This window comes from Cucurbita pepo, chromosome 5, assembly GCF_057944985.1.
Source record: "Cucurbita pepo subsp. pepo isolate OVF chromosome 5, ASM5794498v1, whole genome shotgun sequence".
NCBI classification, from domain to species: domain Eukaryota; kingdom Viridiplantae; phylum Streptophyta; class Magnoliopsida; order Cucurbitales; family Cucurbitaceae; genus Cucurbita; species Cucurbita pepo.
Genome location: NC_141802.1, coordinates 11,229,352 through 11,251,755, shown reverse-complemented (window position 1 = coordinate 11,251,755; position 22,404 = coordinate 11,229,352). Strand labels below are relative to the sequence as shown.

At 43.0% G+C, this 22,404-nt stretch overlaps 1 protein-coding gene and 1 pseudogene across 1 annotated transcript; one reads left to right on the top strand and one right to left on the bottom strand.

The window, feature by feature from the left end:
* Positions 1–953: 953 nt before the first annotated feature.
* Positions 954–2,562, top strand: LOC147792673 ((R)-mandelonitrile lyase-like pseudogene; annotated as a pseudogene).
* A 13,614-nt stretch (positions 2,563–16,176) lies between these two features.
* Positions 16,177–16,395, bottom strand: LOC147792672 (uncharacterized; the record flags this gene model as incomplete). Its single annotated transcript, XM_087123922.1, has 1 exon — positions 16,177–16,395. A coding segment is annotated over one exon (219 nt), but the record flags the coding sequence as incomplete, so codon positions are not given.
* Positions 16,396–22,404: the final 6,009 nt, after the last annotated feature.

Genomic DNA, 22,404 nt, shown 5'->3' with positions numbered 1-22,404 from the left:
AGGTCAAGAGTGACTCACAATATCAGGCTCTTGTTGCTCAGGTGCTTGTGCCCGCATACGGAAGTCTAGCATCCCGGAATACGGCAGTACTACATTTTCGGAGGACCACCATGATGATGCCTCATCGAAAACGAGATGTGGAGATACAGATTTTGTAGTCGGATCAAAGCACCTCAACCTACGCGGATCATAGCCGACAAAGATGCACCAACTAGCCCGCCTTCTTTTCCAGCTTCGTCCGTAACTGCTCAGAACACATAGCAGACGCAGCCAAAGACTTTTGAATGTTGGTAAGGAAAAGCTAATTTTTCTTGGGGTTTCCTTTTTCAAAATAGCGGTTGTACGTTCTTCGCATGCGCATCATGCTTCGACAAGTTTCGCCCTTCTTTCTGCAACTCTATTTTGCTGTGGAGTGTGTTGTGTGAGCAGCTAAATGGATGACGTACCTGAATCATCAAACTCTTGCAACGTGTATTCTCCACCATTGTCAGTCCTCCGGCATCTTTTTCTTTGATTGAGTTCATTTTCCACCCCTCTCTTTAGGATCTTCACTCTCATTTCCTTGGCCAGAGCATAGTCTCAACAAAGTAATCATTCTTTCACCCTCTGATTCTTTCTCTTCTTCTTTAATGTCTTTTTTCTTTCAATCCTTTACATGAACTGGTTTTGATCAATCTTTCTTCTATTTACAGGTCCGAGTTATTGGGGTTTTGTCTTTAATGCCACGGATTGATTGATTTCCCATCAGAGGACTAGAGAGGCCACCGGCTGCCGACAGCAACGCTATCTGAGTATGAGCGAGTTCTGGTGCTTGAAAGGGGCGAAAAAGCGAGACAGGAAAAAAAGAGGAGAGGGTCGAAGACATGAAACCGAGTTGTAGAGGTGAAGGGGCGAAGAAGCGAGATTGGAAAGGAAAGGAGAGGGGCGGTGTTCCGTACGTAGAGCCTAATCTGATGACCCAATCAGTCTTCCTCACCACTCTCATGGAGGTGCTTTCGACTCCCCGGTGCAAGCCTGAACCTCCGAAGACGGTGTCCCCAATGCCCGAGGCTGGGTTCTTGACGACAGTAGTACTATCAATGTTGGGTTCTATAGTCGAGCCGATCAATAATTCTACGGAAGGTCAGGTCAGGGGTGAATTGGGACCTCTGAGTGGTGAACCAGTCCTATGAGTGGGTTGAGAGGGCTATCTTAGGTTAGGCCGGAGCTCAAGAATTGGCAATCGGCAGTCAGAGACGGGCTATTGGAAGCCGGTGTTGATCCCTATAATGGTTTGACTTTGGATCATTCAGTGGGTACCAAGATTGGTGGTTCGACATTCGACAGTTCTGGTCGTAGACACAGTGTTGCTGATCTCCTCAGCTATGCGAAAGCTTTGAATATGAGAGTGCAGTCTATGCAAGCTATGCAAGTGTTGAAAGCCGGTGTTGATCCCTATAATGGTTTGACTTTGGATCATTCAGTGGGTACCAAGATTGGTGGTTCGACATTCGACAGTTCTGGTCGTAGACACAGTGTTGCTGATCTCCTCAGCTATGCGAAAGCTTTGAATATGAGAGTGCAGTCTATGCAAGCTATGCAAGTGTTGAAAGAATTCTTTTAGCCTCTTCTTCGTGGATCGAAGCAATCAGCAATTGGGGTTGTTTTTCGCGACCAAAGAAAGAGGGCCATGCAATGCAAAGGGAGAGGATCACCTCTGTACTGGGGCTCTCGGAAGCCCACAGCTTCTGCTTCTGAGTGGCATTGGACCGAGGCCGTCCCTCTCACCGTGGGGAATTCCTCTGTCTCATCACTTGCCTTATGTCGGACAGTTCCTCTATGAGAACCCTCAAGATGGCATCTCAATTGTGCCCCCAATCCCATTGGAGCACTCTCTGATACAAGTCGTGGGCATAACCAATTCAGGGACAGGGCTTACCTTGAAGCAACTTCCAATCTCATACCTTTTGTCTCCCCGGCTCGCTCTCTTTTCATTCGGAACCCAGCTTCACCACTTTATCTCACTGTGGCTACCCTGATGGAGAAGATTACTGGGCCACTCTCTGTTCACTCTGGTTGCCATCTACAGATGTCAGGGTTAACCCAATTGTACGGTTCAACTACTTTAGTAATCCGGGTGATGTATGTGGAGCGGTGTGTGAATGGCACCTGCAAGATCGGTGATGTACTGAGGAGCAGTTCCATGAGGATTTTCAATTCAGGGAATGGTTTGTTTGGGGGCCGAGATTGAAGATACGTGGGGCCTGCATTGCCCGTTGATCAATCAAATGATCGGCTGATGGGAGAGTTTTGCCCGCAGTGAGTACTATATGGCACTACCATGGTGGATGCCTTGTGGGCAAGGTAGTTGATCGCAATTTCAGGGTTATTGGGATTGATGCTTTCCGAGTTGTTGATGGTTCGATATTCACTGTATCACCAGGGACCAATGCCCAGTCCCCTCTTTTGATGCTTGGACGGTCAGTGTCTTTCTTGTTATCTGAATGCTTCAGTCTTTTTGTTGGTTTGTTAGAGTTGACTACTTACCCTGTTGTGCCAAAAGGAACTATAAGCGGACTTTGATGCGAATCTGCTAGCCATTTACCAGTATTTCCTCTTCTGCTTCTATTTTTGGGTTTCTTCTTCTCCTTTCCCCTTGTGAACACAATCAAATCTGAACAAATAAGAAATTGGTGATTCTCTCCAACCAATTAAGAAAAAAGATTGAAAAGACCCTCTCGGGTTTCTCTTTCATTGCCAGTTCCAAATCCGTATTGTCAGTCAACTGTTGCACCATTTTTCTTACAAGATGCCAAGTTAAACAAGATAAGGCGAGTGAATAAGTCCGAAACCCAATAAAACGTTTATGCTCATGGCCGGACAGGAAAAAGATGTGGGAGCAATGGCACTCGATCACAAACCCTCTCTTTCCCTTTCTGTAAATTACTTGGTATTTTTGTCTTCTTCGCCCTTCCCTGTCCAGCTCAAGTTGATTAAAAAAATGGATTTGTTTCGGAAAGCGTTCTGCCCCTCAGTCTTGGACATTTTGGCGGGACTTTCCCTGCCCTATATTCCAGTCACGAATCCAAAACTTCTCGCTCCCACCGGCCGGCTCTTCCCTTTGGCTACTCTACAAAAGGTACTGACACTTCACACTCCATCTCGACGAAAATCAGGAAACTTATTGCAACTACATCAAAAACCGAGAAAAAAAGATGTGAACGGCCCCTTTCTTGGAACTAATTCATAGGGATAGGGGGCAACGTGTGATATATCAAAATATAGAAGAAGAAAAGATATGCAGCATCCACTTGGTGCTCATAATATCTTTCTCGATGTTTTTTGTATAAGGGATTCTTTCTCGGAAGGGAGCTAGGCAGATTTAGATCGATCGAATCTACTGACTAATTGGTTTAGCTTATCGATGTTCTTAAGTCCAATGAGGATAAAGAGGATGGATGGCTCGGCTTCTTTAGCATTTTATAGGAGTGGATAACAGCGGGAAAAAGGATGAAGTATTAGTTTTAGCGTGAGAGAGCAGAAAATGACACTAAACAAAACAGAAAGAGAAAGGCATAGTGTAGTTAAGGGGGACTCATCACGAGTATTTATTATTATACTCAACGCAAGCATCACTAAGGTCATAATATCTTTCTTCGGCAAAAGTCGAATAACAGAAGTATGAAAAAGAAAGGGGGACCCATGTGAAGCAGACCAGCAACCAGATATTACCAAAGGCAAGAACGGTCCGCACCAGTATGGGGGCAGGGTATTTAGGCTCCTCCCTCTCGTACGCCACCGGTTAGGTAAGAAACAAACTTAGGGTTGGGGGAGAGTGACAAGATATTACCAAAGGCAAGAACGGTCCGCACCAGTATGGGGGCAGGGTATTTAGGCTCCTCCCTCTCGTACGCCACCGGTTAGGTAAGAAACAAACTCAGGGTTGGGGGAGAGTGGAAAGAATCAGGTCAGATTTAGCCGGGACGTGCTAGCCGCCCTCAGGGCACGAGATTCCATTCCAGTTTTCGAGGCCCAGAAGCTCGAAGCATCCCAGCTATGAAGATGAAGAGACACTCCTAGTTACCAAGTGGCCCGTTTGGTTGATGATTCGTTCACCCGCTTGCTCGCTTCCAACACAAGCACGCTATCCTTTGTTCGCCCTCTACCACACGGAACGACTCCCCTCAAAAAAAGGGGCACTTAGACGCCTTAGGTCCATTAAAACCTTTTCTCCCTTATTATCAATCAAAGAGAAGGCAGCCGATGCGGCTTGATGTCTCAGACCATTACGTTAAGCATACAAAAAGGCAATGTAACAAGGGGCCAAGCGTACCTACCGTGAAGGAACAAGATGAGGCAGAAGTACTTCCCGCGCATACTAGTATTAGATAAAACGGTTCCAACTCCATGTATGCCTTCGGTTAAAAAGGTAGACAGAGTCAACCTCCATACACCTCTGGTCATTCCCGGCCTTTTTATTAGAGTGAGAATGAGGGGGATGTTAGGATCGATACCAGTTGTTAGGATCGCACAACAACGCACACGCTCGATCTAGATGAACACAAAGAAAAAGGATAGAGAAAAGTTGCAAGGAGAACTCTGATTAAAAGGATTTTGTATTGATGACTTCAGGTATGTACAACAAGAGAGAGAGTACGGAGAATAGAAAAGTACATTTTCAAAGCTCTACCGGACCAGATATATATATGGTTTAGTTTACTATATATTGCTTTACAAGATTTAGCCATCTACTATATATAGCTATTTATCATATATAGCTTTACCGAATATAGCTTTACCATATATAGCTTTACTATATATAGCTTTACCAAATATAACTTTACCAAATATAGCTTTACCGGATATAACCGTTGACCAAGCTATAAATAAGTATCAGGCTCCATAGCCTAACAATTCTCCCACTTGGAGACTGATCTAGTCAACCAAGAATTTCACTCTCAAACGACCATGAGCATCTTCACTGCACCATACCAATTGAGGTTTTGCACAACCTCAATATTCCAACATCAACACATTTTGTCAACATGTTTGCTGGATTCTTTGCACCCTCTATCTTCTCAAAACACATCACCATCTTCAACTAACCTCCGAGTGAAATGGTATCGCCTTTTGTGTTTTGAATGATAGACCGAGTTCCTCGCCAACAGCATGAGTCTCAGGAGTTTCTTGAGTATCTGCTACAACATCACTATGTGAATCTTTTAGCAACTCAACCTCAAGTCGCACTTGCTTCCCTCTGGTTTCTCAGCAAGAGTCTCAGGAGTTTCATGAGTATCCGCTACAACATCACTCTGTGAATCTTTGAGCAACTCAACCTCAACTCCCACTTGCTTCACCTCTTGTTTCTCAGCAAGAGTCTCAGGAGTTTCATGAGTATCCACTACAACATCACTCTGTGAATCTTTGAGCAACTCAACCTCAACTCCCACTTGCTTCACTTCTGGTTTCTCAGCAAGAGTCTCAGGAGTTTCATGAGTATCCGCTACAACATTACTCTGTGAATCTTTGAGCAACTCAACCTCAACTCCCACTTGCTTCACCTCTGGTTTCTCAGCAAGAGTCTTCCGGTCCATGCAACCTCCTCTGGAGTTTCAGCGACGCTTCCACCCGACGCAACCTCCTCTGGAGTTTCAGCGACGCTTCCAGCCGATGCAACCTCCTCTAGAGCTTCAGCGACGCTTCCAGACGATGCAACCCCCTCTGGAGCTTCAGCGACCCTTCCAGCCGACGCAACCTCCTCTAGAGCTTCAGCGACGCTTCCGGACGATGCAACCCCCTCTAGAGCTTCAGCGACACTTCTGGACGACGCAACCCCCTCTGGAGCTTCAGCGACGCTTCCGGACGACGCAACCCCCTCTGGAGCTTCAGCGACGCTTCCGGACGACGCAACCCCCTCTGGAGCTTCAGCGACGCTTCCAGACGACGCAACCCCCTCTGGAGCTTCAGCGACGCTTCCAGACGACGCAACCCCCTCTGGAGCTTCAGCGACGCTTTCGGTCGACGCAACCCCCTCTGGAGCTTCAGCGACGCTTCCGGTCGACGCAACCCCCTCTGGAGTTCCTCTGGAGTTTCAGCGACGCTTCCGAGCGACGCTTCTTCCGGTACTTTTCTTCAATTCTCTAACAGTCTTTGTGAAGCTAACTCGTTTATGTTTGCTCATAACGAAGTTCTCACAAGGACTCATAACAATCTCCGCATCAAATACACCTTGTTCATAGCCGACGGTTTTTCGTACATATTCGACAGCGTCTTCAACAGACCTGACGTTGTCTTCTCCTTGATAATGTTGAACACCACGTTTCTGGATAGCGTCAACCGGATCAGCCCCAAGGCTTATCGATCCTTGAGCTTCCACTGTTTTGTGGTCATGGTATCCGACTTCACCCCAACAGAGGTTCGTGAAGATCTTTCTGGTACAAATAATCTTCAATCTACATCTTCCAGAAACCGAAATCGGATCCATCGAACTTCTCAATTCCAATCTTTGAACTTTCCATCTTCACAGATCGTGGTGAATTTCGCCTGGCTCTGACTTCCGCCTTGCTCTGACTTCCGCCTGGCTCTGATACCAGTTGTTAGGATCGCACAACAACGCACACGCTCGATCTAGATGAACACAAAGAAAAAGGATAGAGAAAAGTTGCAAGGAGAACTCTGATTAAAAGGATTTTGTATTGATGACTTCAGGTATGTACAACAAGAGAGAGAGTACAGAGAATAGAAAAGTACATTTTCAAAGCTCTACCGGACCAGATATATATATGGTTTAGTTTACTATATATAGCTTTACCAGATTTAGCCATCTACTATATATAGCTATTTACCATATATAGCTTTACCGAATATAGCTTTACCATATATAGCTTTATTATATATAGCTTTACCAAATATAGCTTTACCGGATATAACCGTTGACCAAGCTATAAATAAGTATCAGTTTCCATAGCCTAACAGGCACTGTGTTTGATAGCTGACTTAGAAGATCGACAAGGATCAGGAAGCCCAATCAATCCCAAGTATATAGAAGCCAACTATGCGGACACTGTGACACTTGAACAGTCTTGTGCCTCTCCAGAAGTAGAAGAGCCAAGCTCATTTGAAGAAGCGGTTGGCCTGAAAGAGTGGGGCGATGAAAGAGGAGATTTCCGCCTGAACACCTTAAATCAGAATGAGACATGGGAACTTGTCCCATTACCAGAAGGAGTGAAGCCAACCGAATTGTCTCGTTCCGTGTAGTCAGGGTATGATAGGTGAAGCGCAAGAGTGACGACTCTATTTTGATCTCGTTGATGCGATTGGTTGCTCGGGGCTTCTCACATCTCACAATGGATGGGGTGGGATTGATTATGAAGAAAGATTTGCTCCTGTGGAGAAGTTGACATCTATTAGAATTTTCGCTGCTATGGTCGCTCATTTGGATTTTGAATGAGATCAGATGGGGATGTCAAAACAAACAGCATTTTGAAATGTGAACTCGAGGATTTATATATATGGTAATGGTACAACCTCCAGGCCAGGTTTTTAGGTTCTTGGGCATGAAGATCAGGTTTGCAAGCTAAGAAAGTCTTTCTTTATATGACTTGAAACAGTGGTATGGTACCTTAATTTTCATCAAGCTATTAGCGATATGGGATTTCGTTCGACGATCATTGTATTGAAACTCCAATAATGGATGGTGAGATTAGAATATCGTCAAACTATGTTTATGATATTCTTATTGCCGGAAATTCCTTGTTTGCCATAAATCCAACTCTAAATTGGGGCTGGGTGATACAGCTGATTTTGTGTTTGGAAATAGCGAGTGACTGTGTTATCTGCCCGGACAACAAGTCAAGGTAAGCTTCCCTCCCTCCTGCCCGCTGACTGGCCACATTACTGAGAACCTAGGAACTGCTGATTGATTTTGAGCCACAACTCTTTCTTATAGTTGGCAAGGCTTTTTCGGGGACTAGCCCGCTTCCCATTACTCAAAGAAGGCTTCCCATTGTCCGGATCTTTCTGGAATGTGGGATCATTTTAGATCGTACCCGAGTAGCCCACTCCCAACCTTCACTCAGTCGTCAAGCTGCATTTGAACTACAGTGGATGAAATCCGAGTACGGGTCCTGGCTGCATCGAGGAGGGGTAGAAGCAATGGATCGAGTGTATGGATTCTTCTCGTCCTGGGTTTCATCTCTCCTAGTCTTGATCTAGCCGGTCCCCTCGAAATTATCTCGAGCTACTTACTCCCTCTCCTCTTCTCGTGGAGCTACTTCCTCTCGCTGCTTCGTTCCTCTCCATCAATTCATTCGTTTAGGGCGAGAGCGAAAGCCCAGTCTTTCATCTGTATCCGAAGGGGACAGACTTGCCGACAACCAACTAAACTCCTTGTCCGGGTCAGATAGGCTGCCTGATGACCTCCATCTGTTTTTTATACGTACATGGATGGAATGGATGCATTTTCTGCCTCTGATTGGTCCTTCTCAAGCACCCAACTCCTAATATCAATATCTCAGGGCTAGGCGATACGGGGAACCTCTTAGTACGGGGCAAGGGGAATGCATGCTATTTCCATTTCTTCACATCCTACCCAAACCAGCTATGTTGTCTCGTAGATAGCAAGGTCAGTTGATTGTTGCTCATGACAAGACAAGGAAATTCCTCCCGCACTTTGTTCTCGGACTATTCCCTTAGAAATTCCCCGTAGTCCTGGTGGATACTCATTCTAAACCACATGGGAGCTTCTCTAGCCAGGTTACCGGCCATCTCGATACTCAAAAGATTACGAGACTTTTGCCCCCACTCTAATTTCCCCGTCTCCACCGGAAACTGTGCAAGGGAAGTGTCCGGGGTCCCTTGACGAGGCAGACGAAGTGTGGGTGTGCATCCGATGGATGATCCGGTTCAACTTGCTAGCCTAACCACGTCTCCAGTTTTGATGAGTCTCAGAAAAAAACCGATGAAAGATGCGGGTACATTAGAGATTCGAAGGTCTCTATTTTCCATTTGATAGCGTTTATTAGGATTAGGTAAACTCGAGATAGCAAGAATATACAAGATTAATATGGACAACTTTTCTCCTTACATGGGAAGCCACCACGAGAAAGAAACCTTCCGCCCCAAAGATGATTGATGTTTTCATTCGAGAAAGACACTCCTGGCTTAACTAAAAAATGGGTAGCTCATTTTCTCCTATGGCCTATCTTGCGGCAAGGCCCCCCCTATGGAAAGGGTTTCAAGCCCTAAACGGCCTTTAGGTCCACCCGCCTACTCGAGAAATCTAAGACCTATTTTAGGAGAGAAGCTGCTTGACTGATAGTTTAGATAGTAAAGGCAGATGCTATCGGTAGATTCAGTCTGAGGCTATTGGTTGGAGAGATGATCTTAAGCTGACGCGTATAACCCTACCTACTCAAAGGCGTGCAAATCAAAGCTCCTCCTCTTTTTCCACACACAGACCGACGTCTACCTCGACTAAACCATATTGATCTTTCCTCCCGACATTGGAATATGGATTGGGAAGGGGGCGAGTGGATGAGACCTTCAAGTCGCGTCTCAACCATTTCAGTCTGTATAATGACTTTGCTACAAAATTATTAAGAGAAAGATACGCTTCACTCCTATTAATGCGCTTCGCCCGCCGGACTGGAGAGGGCAGGAGGTTTGAATGAGTGACTTCCCATTTTTCAGTCAGTAAAGTAGACGACTGACAGAAAGAGGAGAGGTTTAAGCACTTTCGATTCGGTAATAGGCAATAAGACAGTTTGCTCTTACGTACTGCTTGTGCGTTCTCTCTCTTGCCAGTGTGTACGTACTTTAAGCAGCCTTTGCGTAGATCACGGGTCAACTCTTTTTAAAGGAGCCTCCCGAAGCCATAGAATAACGGACTGCTATCCTCTTACTTATACAGGAACAGAAGAGGACCCTAGTGGAACAAGCGCTTTAGGAAAAGAAGAGCTATTACCTTGTCACCGGGAATAGAAAGTACTGGAAGCCAATATAGGGTCGAAAGTTGGACTATTCCCTTACCTAAAGGGAAGCAAGCTCGTCAGTAAGTAAAGGGAAGGAAAGGGCTTCGCCTGACTCGTTCTCCAGCCTCAGGCTCAGGAAAGACAAGAGTCAAGTACTACCTGACTAAGGCGATAGGTGGACAATCTGACCTTACCTTTATCTCGATATCACTACTAAGCCACAGTAGTCTATTGTCTAGATCTGACTACTAGTCGTTAGCCTCTTTCTATAGAATAGATTCAGTATCTGAGTAGTCTCTAGTTTGATATTGTAGTCGTAGTCTTGCCTTTCTAGTAGTAGTCTAGTGTTCAAACAAATAGTCTTTGCCTCATATACATTTTTGTATTCACTGAAGTATACAGAAGGAGAGGAAGCAAGGGTCAAGAGAAGTCGGTTTATGAGCCCCTCTCCTCTCCTTTCCAGTCTTTGCCGCTTCGCGTGTTCGCCCATTGGGTCTCACCGCTTCGTGCCTCTTCTCGTGGAGCTTCTTCTCCCCTCTCCTCTTCTCGTCGGTAAAGCATATGAAATCCTTCTTTCACCTATTTCTTCATTCTCCTGAACACCTCTCCAACAAGGAAAGACTCAACATTCATTCTCAATCACTACTGAACCTATTGATTGATTCTTGATCTTGAACTCCGTAACCTATCGGGAGAGCGACTTACTCCTGAACAGCTATTACCTGACCTGATTGATCCTATTTATTCTATCACTGTTAAAGAGAAAGACTCCTTATTCATTCTTTCACTGTTCAGTCTCATTCATCTTTCATTTTCTTCTCTCTTTTTTCTTTCTTTCATTCTTATCTTGATTCTATCTACCGACGCACAAGCGCTAAGCGATAATAAGACCTTTTTCTTTAATAGGTAAGTTGTGCTCTCTTCTCATCTCAAGTAGGATTTGAACCTACGACCGAAGTCAAGTCCTTGACTGGACAGACTGATTGAGAGACGGACCAGGCAGTTTCTATAAAGAAGAGACCTATTTCCAGATAGGGGCCCACAGGATAGAAAAGTGTATCATTCAATTGAGGCTTCTGTTTTTAGGTCCTGAATCTCAAATCGATCTTTGCTACTTGCTGCTTAAGACCTAGGGGCAGGAAAGAGGATATTCCCCCAAGACTGAGCATTAATTCGTGCACTATCTAAGATCCGACTCCCTAGCACCCTATTTTGAATATTGATTCATCTTCCCATCCCTATCTCCATAGTCAGTCTGGCTGCATACTCCTTCTGGATGAGTTCTGTGGCAAGCTGCCGGATTCTGCAACTTATTCTCTTCCGAAAGCACTTTTTCTTCTAAGAGCAGATATTTCAAAGAGGGCACCGGATCTTGCATGAATGTGCACATCCGATTTGTTCACATCTTGAATATGACCCTTTGCCGTAGACTAATTGCCAGAGATTGACTAGCATGAGGACAGGTAGGCGTCAGAGAGGTTAGCCCTAGCTAGTGTTATAGAGCTTGCTGGATGAGAGCAGACTAGACTGAGTTCCACTTCCATACTCCAGTTTACAGAGGGCAAATGGCTGGCTTTTTGGTTTAGTATAAAAAAAAACTATATATATATATATATATATATAATAAAATATTATATGCATTATATATATTATGTTTATGTATGCCGGCCCTCACATCTGTCTCTGTACTATCGTCAATAGCGTTAATAGGAGGGAAAAACTATTTTTCTTGGCTGGCTGGGTTGGAAGCAACTGGCTTGCTTGCTTGAACTGTAAAAGAGAAAGACTCAACATTAATTATCGTGAACTGGAAGGAAAGACGAAAGATGAATGAGAGTGAACTGGAAGGAAAGACGAAAGAGAAAACCTGAACCTGAACCGATATCACATTCAATTTCAAAAGTAGACTCAAAATTAGGTAATGCAAGCAAAGGAGAAGAACTCAATTTTTCTTTCAAAGTATTAAAAGCAAGTTCTTGATCTTTTTCCCATATAAAGGATACATTTTTCCTTAACAAGTTCATTCAAGGGTGAAGCAATTGTACTAAAATTCTTAATGAACCTACGGTAGAAACTTGCAAGACCATGAAAACTTCTTACCTCACTTACATTTTTAGGTGTAGGCCACTCTTTTATAGCCTTCACTTTCTCCTCATCAACCTCAACACCATTAGATGAAACTACAAACCCAAGAAAGTTAACTTTTTCCATGCAAAAGCTACATTTCTTTAAATTTACATACAAACATTCATTTCTTAAAGTAGTCAAAACATTGCGTACATGGGTAATATGATCATCTAAAGATTTAGAGTAAACAAGGATGTCATCAAAATAAACAACCACAAACTTACCTAAGTATTCTCGTAAGACATGGTTCATTAGTCTCATGAATGTACTAGGTGCATTAGTTAATCCAAAAGGCATAACCAACCATTCATAAAGACCATATTTGGTTTTAAAAGCTGTTTTCCACTCATCCCCAATATGCATGCGAATTTGATGATAACCCGATTTTAAATCAATCTTAGTAAAAAGACTACATCCATGCAATTCATCAAGCATATCATCTAATTTAGGAATTTGATGCCTATACTTTATAGTTATCTTGTTTATAGCCCTACAATCAACACACATACGCCAAGAACCATCTTTCTTAGGTACAAGAATAACAGGAACAGAACAAGGACTCAAACTTTCACGTACATACCCTTCAGCAAGGAGTTCACTTACTTGCCTTTGTATCTCTTCAGCCTCCTTTGGATTAGTCCTATATGCTGGTCGGTTTGGAATGGGTGCGCCAGGAATGAAGTCAATCTTGTGTTCAATCCCTCTTGTGTTCAATCCCTCTAAGTGGTGGCAAACTACTAGGCATCTCCTCAGAAAATAAATCTTCAAACTCTTGCAAAAGCACAACAAAATCACTAGGCAAAGAAGGGTTAAGCATGTTAGTAAAGTAACAAGACCCCTTGCACATAAGTACAAGAATAGTCTTGTTAGAGAGCAAAACATTCCTAGCCTCACTTGATCTAACATACAAGCTTACTGATTTGGCTTTTCTCTCTCTTTTTTTTTCTCTAGGCTAAGTGTTACTCTCTTGCTTTTCACTCAAGCTCATTTTTTCACTTGATTCTTTTTCAATCTCTGCTTTTGCATTAGCCTCTTGCCTTTTCTTTTCAAGTTTGCAATGATCAATAAATTCATCTTTTGGAGACAATGGAACAAGAGTAGTTTTTCTACCATTGTAAGTAAAAGAGTATCGATTTGCATACCCATCATACATTACCCGACGTTCAAATTGCCATGGCCTCCCCAGTAGTAAATCTCCAACATGCATGGATACAACATCACATAAAACATCATCAACATATTTTCCAATAGTAAATGAAACAAGAGTTTGTTGAGTTACCCGTACTTCCCCACAATCATTCAACCATTGAAGCTTGTAGGGTCTTGGATGTGGTTGTGTCTTTAAATTAAGTCTTTTGACCAGAATGGAACTCACAACATTGGTGCAACTACCGCTATCAATGACAACACTACAAGGTACAGATTGAACAAGACAACGAGTTTGAAAAAAGTTCTCTCTTTGGTCTAGGCCGTCCTCCTTAATGTGGATGTTTAGAGCTCGTCGAGTAACATAAGATATATATGTAGGGTCCTCTTCGCTAAACTCCTCACTCTCATCAGTTTCCTCATTTATGTCGTCATGTGCCTCGTCATCCGTAACAATTTCTCCCTCCTTGATGGTCATAATTCTTGCATTTGGGCAATCTCTACTATAGTGTCCTACCCCTTGACATCTCCAACACTTTAAATTCCTATTTCGAACATTAGACTTTTCTACTTTTTCTTTCCCTGTTCTAGAACTCTCCCCTTTCTCAAATTTAGCTTGAGGCTTCTCATTAATCTCTGGATTTCTATGCTTATAATCAATATTCTTACTATCCTTTTTCCATGTAGAAGTAGAATTGGGAAAAGTTTTAGAAGAATACCGTTGAGACCTTCTTTGGATTTGCCTCTCGATCTTAATTGCAATGTGCAACAAGTCCTCAATATTAGAATAAGGCTGTAAATCAGTCTTGTCTGCAATCTCTATGTTTAACCCATTAAGAAACCGCGCCATGAGAGCCTCTATGTCCTCATCGAGATCAAGTCGATCCATCAATGTATCCATCTCCTTGTAATAATCTTCCACAGACTTGCGTCCTTGTTTCAATGCTTGAAGCTTTTGCGCCATGTCCCGTTGAAAATATTGTGGAACAAAACGCTTCCTCATGGACTCTTTGAACTCGTACCATGAATCAATTGGTGCTTCAAGGTTTCTTCTCCTACTTGACATCAATTTATCCCACCAAATTTGAGCATATTGTTTGAATTGAGCAATGTATAACAGTACCTTCTTTTTATCACTAAAATTATGACAGTTGAACATCGACTCTACCGTTTTCTCCCATTGAAGGTACTCCTCTGGATCGGTTTTGCCATAAAACTTGGGAAGTTTTAATTTGATGCTCGCCACGTTACGATCAATTCTATCATCATAAGGAACTCGTTGTTGTAAATTATGATACCTTATTCCATGGTCTCTCCCTCGTATCAAGCCATGACCAACCGCATGTGGATTATCCTCGTGGTGATCAGAATTGTCGCCCTCATATGTATCGGTTGAGGGTGTAGGTTGTGGAATCCTCTGTCCTGCTTGATTTTGAATCTCCAATCTTCCTATTCGATCAGTCAACTCTTCTATTCCTCGAATTAGTCTTTTCATGGTTCGTTGTTGTGCTTCTCTCAATCGTGCATCAGTAATGTCAGTATTGTCGTATGGATTTTCCATGCTACAAAAGAAAGGTAAAAGAAAAAAAAAGGACCTCACAAGCGCTCCCTCACGTGTATTCACTCGTGTTTAGCACTCAACACTCGAATCAATGTGTCACTCCCTTACAAACCCTCACAATTGAGCACACACAAATCACACTCCAAAAAAAACAAATTGGGATGTGAGACAAGCTATGTTATAGAGCTAAGTGCAATTCAGAGTGAATAGACAGCACACTCAACACATAAACAAGGGTATTGAAGGAGCAATCCGAATAACGACAAAGAAACGAATTAAAGAAAGAAAATGATTAAGGACTAATTTAGACGTAGTAACATATGAGAGTTACATATAATAATCAAGAGGAAAAAAGAAAGACATTTAACATCAATATGCTTTCTTTCTTTCAATGGTTTTTTTTTTTATTGGAAAATCTAATCAATTTACCAACAAGAAAATTGATTTAGAAGATCTTAAAGAAGAATAAAGTATTGATAAGATCCAGATCTAACACTTTAAAGAACATAAAAAAAATGTATTTTTTTTTTTTTTGTTATATATTTTTGTGATAGAATATGAACATTCTACACAAACTGAGAAAAAAAAAATAATAAGAGAATTAAAAGAGATAAGCGCAATGAAACATATATCCGATCTTGAGCCTAAAGCTCTGATACCAAAATGATATGGAAATCAACCCAAGCGAAAGTATGGAACGGATTACCTTGATGATCAAGATCAAGAGTAAAGAAAACTCGTTTCTAAACTCGTGATTCGAATCACTCCACAAGAGGTTTGATCAATACCACTTGAATGACTCTACATGCAAGTTCTAAACACAAGAATTTGCAAAGAAAGTTTAGCTCTCAACAAAGCTAAAATAGAAATTCTATTCTTAATTCCAAAATCTGATGTCTCAAAGAAAAGAAGGGCTTTATATAGCCTTTACAAACCTTAACCAATGTGATACATAACTCCAAAATTAAATGGGCTAGTAAATGAGAAATACCCATAACCTCCATATTAAAATGGCTAGTTAATGGTGGAATATAGTAACCTATGTGGGTTACAATATAACCTTAACTCCTATATTTAAAACTAGCTTAAATATGACAACAAATAGTTAAACTATAATTAAATAATGCAAATAATAAAATGTGCTTATTAGTCATCCTTGGACTATTTGATAAATTCAGCGGAGTTCATTAAATGCAACTTAAAGTGCATTTAATTCATCTCTGTCTTGAAGCTCAACTTTGCATAACATATAAGGGAGGTCTCCAACGTCTTCTAGAATTTCCTTTGATGAGCTCACCATAGCTTGAATATAACTGTATAAGATTTGTTGTAGCTTCTTGGCTCTCGTCCTTGTAATTGGACCATGAGGTATGGAAATTCCTTGGTCGTGGTTCATATCACTTTGTTGCATCTGGCACGAGATGATAAAGAGAGAGCTTCGTCTATCGATGAACAGCGGATTGACAGAACTCTTGGCATTGCTTTGTTTTTCTCTCCTTTCCTATCAGCGAGTTCCGATCCTTTTGTTCGAAATTTCTTCGTTCGTACCGAACCGCTTGCAGAATCAAATCCTGTTTCACAACATCCTATATCAGCTATACATCCTCCTTGTATTTATGCCGGAGACGTTGCCAGTGCTATGGGTTTTGGCTTATGTAGATCCAAAATGATGAATGGGATTGTGGCACTTCACTCCCCGCCAATGCGTAAGGATGCCCCCGAAAAGAATGGAACGCTGCTTCGCTTTGCTGGATGCGTCAGATCCCGTATAAGAAGCGAGCTTTTTACCCTCAAATTCATAGATGTGGCCGCAAAATGCTATCCTGCTCTATTGGTGTGTAGCAATAGAAGCCTGCTCATGCTGCTTCGGCGGTGCTTTTTCGCCTTCTCTTCCCTCTGGTCGGGAGGGCTGGTGGACATGGGGAGGGAGCTGGCGAAGCGTGTCGTTCGTAATGCAAAGAAAGAGACCACTACTTTGCTTCTTTCTTGGACTGCCGGTGCGAACACAGTGGTCTCTGACCAGGACCAGGAACCCATTCGAATTTGGATCTTGATATGTCAGTGCTTTTTAACCGTAGGCTTCTTGCCAGGAAGTTGGTGGGCTCATCATGAATTAGGTCGGGGTGGCTGGTGGTTTCGGGATCCCATTGAAAATGCTTCTTTTATGCCTTGGGTATTAGCCACAGCTCGTATTCATTCAGTCATTTTACCCATTCTTCATTCTTGGACCTCATTTCTGAATATTGTGACTTTTCCATGCTGTGTCTCAGGAACCTTTTCAATACGGTCCGGATTGCTAGCTCCCCGTTCATAGTTTTGCTACAGATGATACACGAGGAAGATTTTTATGGTGGTTCTTCCTTCTAATGACCGGCATATCAATGATTCTTTTCTACCAGATGAAGCAGCAGGCATCGGTACATAGAACCTATCAAAAAGAGATGGTTGTGGCCCGAAGTACTCTTGTGCACCTACGGCACTCAGCTCGCACGCAACCCCGCCCCCTTATGTTATGAAAGAATTGAACGGATTGCAGGCAGGTTATTCAGAGCCAGCAATTGGCTGCCGGATTTCATCCCGCAACTAGAAGAAGATCGCTTTGGGGGTCAGAGTGGCGTGGCTGAATGTAGAGCAGTCCGTCCGCGTTTGATCAGTCTGTCTATTCTTTTTTTCTTCGGAAGATGGTCAAGGTAGCTAAGCCACTGCACTAGATGAGCATGTAGTCATAGTAGTTGGCTCAGAATGCCTTTGTACTAAAAGACTACTTCGGAGGGGTCTTTGCTCTGCCAGACGAGTATACCATTGATTCTTTTGTTTTCTCGGTTTCGATAGTATATGAGCGGAGCGAGAGTGACTAGAGTTTACTTCAGGAATAGAGGTTTTGATGTAGTTGCGCACGTTTTTGCTTTTTTCATCGAGATTGGGTCAGTATTCAGCCTCAGTACAAGATCGAAAAGAATGAATAGCATTACAAGTGAGATGTCAGAGATAAAAGGAAGGGAAGAATTGACGAGCTTTTTAAGCCCCAACAGAATCCATGGAATGGATCTATCTAAATCCATGAAAAGATCTATTCTATCTGTATAGATAGGGGACAGAGAGCTTGACTTTAAGATAGCTCGGCAACTCCTCTTTCCGTAGAAGGGTGAGACCCCTTTCCCTTACTTATTCAGGCCTTTAGGTGAGCTTGCGAATAAGTAAGCACAACTCAACTCTTCTCCGGGTGACGGGATCGCCCAGGCAGGGTTGCTCTGACTCGGCCCTGAGAAGCACAACACTCCAGTAACTGAGACTTTTGTAGGTTCATGGGCAAAGAAAGTGTACCTTGTTTGATAAGCTCCCTTGGCGTTTCACTTCTGATGTTCTGCCTTGATGAGTGGGAGAGGTAGCCGAATTAGGATCTAATGGCACGGACACAGCGCAGGAAATTTACGAAAGAAAGAAGGAGGAAAACCCTTTCAGTTGCTCTCTACATGGTGACTGGCCTCTTGGGTGTTACCTTATCATATATATTTGCCGTAGAGGTTCATTTTCCTCACTCAGAGTAAACGAGAAAGAGAGGAGGGCACAGAATTTCCGATTACAAGCCAAGCGAGAAAGAACATCGTCATCTAATCTAATTGCTCCTGAACTCGTCCCTGAGCCTGAGGCCCCCCTTGTGATAGATGGGAAAAAAGAAAGAAGGTTTACGTTTCATTCAACCAACTATCTCTTTTTGAAATTTAATCTTAGTCAATTGAAATTGAAGAACCACATCCCGACCCAGCCACAAATCCTGAACTTTTTGGCTTCGACCTGCCCGCATCGTATTCCGTAGAGACTTTGCGCTTAAAGGCTGATATCATTTTGCAGTCGTATTTGGATTCCCTTACTCGTGAGCGATACACCTGGTTAGACGTAACACAAAGTCTTGCTCGGTCAGCTCCGGGGATATAGAGTAACTCGAGATGAAAGTAGTATGCTGCTCGACCAGTTGCCATAATCCGGGCAGTGAAAATGGTATTCAAGCCTGGAGCTCTTAATGTCATCAGTAGCAGGATAAGAGAGGGGTGAATTGCTTCGAGAAAGAGAAAGATAGGAAAGATGCCAAGTCAAGCCATGTACTACTATCGGCCATACAATGATGGCATTGTGGATCTCATTCGTATTCTAGTTTTTTGGACATAGATGTGTTTCATTCCTTAGGGAGTGAGAGGGCTAAGGCGAAAGGGTTGGTTGCCCCTTACGCGCTTTTGTTAGGAGGAGTTTAGTGTAGTCGGATGGAAGGGAAGCGCATATCGGAAAGGAATCGGGCATCTATGGAAAGAATCAACCTTCTGCCTTGTCTAGTAAGCTGCCATTATATTGAATGAAGAAGAAAATCGACAAATAGGGAATCAATCACTTGGGGTATGAATAAGATCAGCAGGAAAAACAATGCATAGGGCTTCGGCAGTCTTGCAGAAAAAAGAGCTTTTGTCTTCTTCAGTTAGTACAAATTAGGTCGATATCGTCAATCCAGTTTCCCAGGAAGGAGGCCTAGAAAAGGTCAGCGGAGAAATCACAAAATACCTGCTTTTGACGCTACGACCGACCCGGGATGCTACTCACGAGCTGGTCAGGGACAGGTTCCGGTCACTCTTTCGATGCCATGCCATTGTGGTGGCACGGGAACCACTGAATGGGGGTGGTTTGAATCTCATCGCTGGCGTGTGGAATACAAGTGTATCCAAGCACAGCGCAGCCAAGAGGGTCCAAGATTGCTTCGTCGAATGGGCTGGCCTTTTATTAGCAGTAGAATGTTGGGTTAGCTCTGCCTTGTTGTGATAGGGGGTGAGAGGAATTGATGAAGAAATGTCTTAGTTGGGGGATCCGGTCAGTCAAAAAAGAGGATAACAAAAAAAGGTGTATCTGGTCTGGTGTAGCTAATGTGACTTTCTTGATCTATAGTTACTCTTCTTTCTCTCTCTTGAGCAATGCTTCGGCTTCCCTCACTCAAAAGATTCGCCATTGTGACACAGGTGTATCGAAGAGGTAGGTTGTAAATTGAATATAGAAGGAAGGGCTCGTATTTGACAGATTTCGAGCAACCCCCAACCTTTGAGAAGGCCACTCCTCTCTCTTCCGGCTTGTTGTGACCTGACCACTTTCATGCTTCAAATGAGAAGTAGAAGTTGCACTTTCGATCTTGTTCTCAGCTCCGGGTCTGGTTAGGCGAGGCTCTTGACTTTACAGGGTGGTTCCCGGTTCAGGAATTCGTGGTTGGTTGACTTTTCTTTCTTTGGTTACAGTTCATGCCCACTCGTAATGAACCCCCGCCCGCCCCGACGTGGAGTCGCAACTCCTCCTGTAGAAACCTCCTTCAACTGATTCAAGTGATTCAGTCAGTAGGAAAGATGCCTCTCCTGCAGGTCGAAACATTGATTTTGTCTCGATGCGGTTCTCCCCAAAAGAGTGAGCGCTCACCCTTATTATGGGGCGCACCCCCCTTTTTCTTATTAGTCAGATAGGTCAATCTCACCTTTTGGAAATCTCTCATAAGGGGAAGTGGTAGTATAGGTTTTTTTGAAGATCTCTCCCTTCTCCATTATTCTAATCATTGAATTAGGTAGGACCTGTGAATTTCCCCCCGGTTGTTGATGTAGTTGGATCTTCTATTTTGCCGGAATTCATTGATGAGTAGCGTTTTTCTTTCTTACTTTCGTCTGTGATTTCGTGGAGAGAAGGAAAAAGAGCAATTGATATGAACCAAGAGACATCAATCATACAATATACTTCAATGAAGATGTGAAGAAAATGTTGTCAAAATTATCAAAAGATGTTGCAATTCATGCCACATTGAAGAGGAATGAAGTTTGATGATTATAAATTTTGGGTGGGTTACAATTTAGAGTTATTGTATTTTAAGACTTTTAATTTACTTTAGGTTACAATTACATAATGGTTAATTATGACCATTAAGTATGAATGTTACAACTCTTGGAATGTCTTTAGTAGTTTCATTTTGAGGCTATATAAAGCCATGTGTGTTGTATGTATAAGCAGACTTGAAAAATATAGTAAAAGGAGCATTTGTGCTTTTCTTTAGCCAATGGCTAAGTTTCTATGCAACTCTATGTAGTTGAGGTTGCATGTAGAATCATTCAAGCTCGACATGATCAATCTTGCTTGTGGAGTGATTCGAATCTCAATCAAGTGTTCTTGTCTTGAGATATTTGATCAACAAGAATCATTGAAGCTAGACATGATCGATCTTGCTTCTGGAGTGATTCGAATCTCAAACAAAGTGTTCTTGGCTTGAGATATTCGATCAACAAGGTAATCCGAATCTTACTCTCCTTGTAGTTGATTTCCTTATCTTATCAGCAATGGATGGGATTTGATTCAATCCACCTGGCCATTTCTGCCCATTCAATTCTAGGCAAAGATGTCTCAAATAAATAAGGGTGAAACCTGTCAGCCCGCTCAGAGTTTGCAGGCAGAACCATTGTTGCTTGATGAAGCTAGTTGGTTTTTAGTGTTCGGTGGCGTTCGGCACAAGGGGGAACATCCGAGCTGTGGAATGAACATGAAAGGGAACGAGGACTAAAGTGCTCTCTGAACGTGAAAGTGGTTTTCCTGCTGGGAAAGTCTTCCTCTGGAGCAGCCACGACACGAAGTTCCCTTACCCTTCCACTTTACCTTTCTTCTCCTGTTTCTGCAAGCGGACACTTTTCTGCTGTCCTTAATAGAACCGATCTGATTCTCTGAACAATCGAAGCGACAAAGGAGAGGCCCAGAATTGAATCTGAAACTTTCAGCAGAGGGAGAAATTGTCGCCGGTCGAGAGAGAAGTCTTGTCAGCCGCTATGGTCTGGGCTCTCACTCAGCAAGTAAGCAGCAAGATTCTCTCTTGGCAAAAGAAAGCAAAAGACCTCCTCACTCAGTTCATATCTTTAAGCAAAGAAGAAGGATTGGGGGAAAAAGATTCACAGAATTAGGGTAGGGTTCCTAATCCAATCCTAAATTGCATCAAAGTGAAAAAGTCTTTGCCGCATCAATGAGAGAGAGACAAATTCCCCAATAACCGCGTTTGCCGTTAAAAGTCAAGAACCGGTGTGAAGAAAAAGATTACCGGAGCTTGTAGTTGGTTGCTCTTAGCTGGTCGGGTTGCCGGCCCCACCAAGAGGATCCGCCCAGACGTAGAGTCCCCGCTCCTGATCACAAAGGGAATTTGGACAGGAATTTGAGAGAAGAAAGAGCTCTTGCCTCAGAATATTCGTAAAGAGGCCAGGCGGGGCATCGAAATGGGGGCGTAGAGTCGATTCCCCCGTGAAAGTGGAACATCCGAAATTGCCAAATCTCTCTTGCTTGATCGACCCCTTTCCTTTCAAGAGGATTCATCCAAGACTAAGGATCTCGTTGAACCGGCTTCTATTTCGCCAAATAATGAAAAATGACTTTTCAAATGACTTAGTTTTTGACAAGGGAATGGTTGTCCCCTTGGTCCATCCCGAACTGTCCTAGCTATTTTTCTTCTTAGGGCTCCTTCGATCAAAAGTCTCTCCTCTTTTTCATTCCCATTTACATTAAGAATTCATACTATGATTCGCATTTCGAACAGGCATGAATATAGCGTCTATAGGATAACTTGCGTCTTGC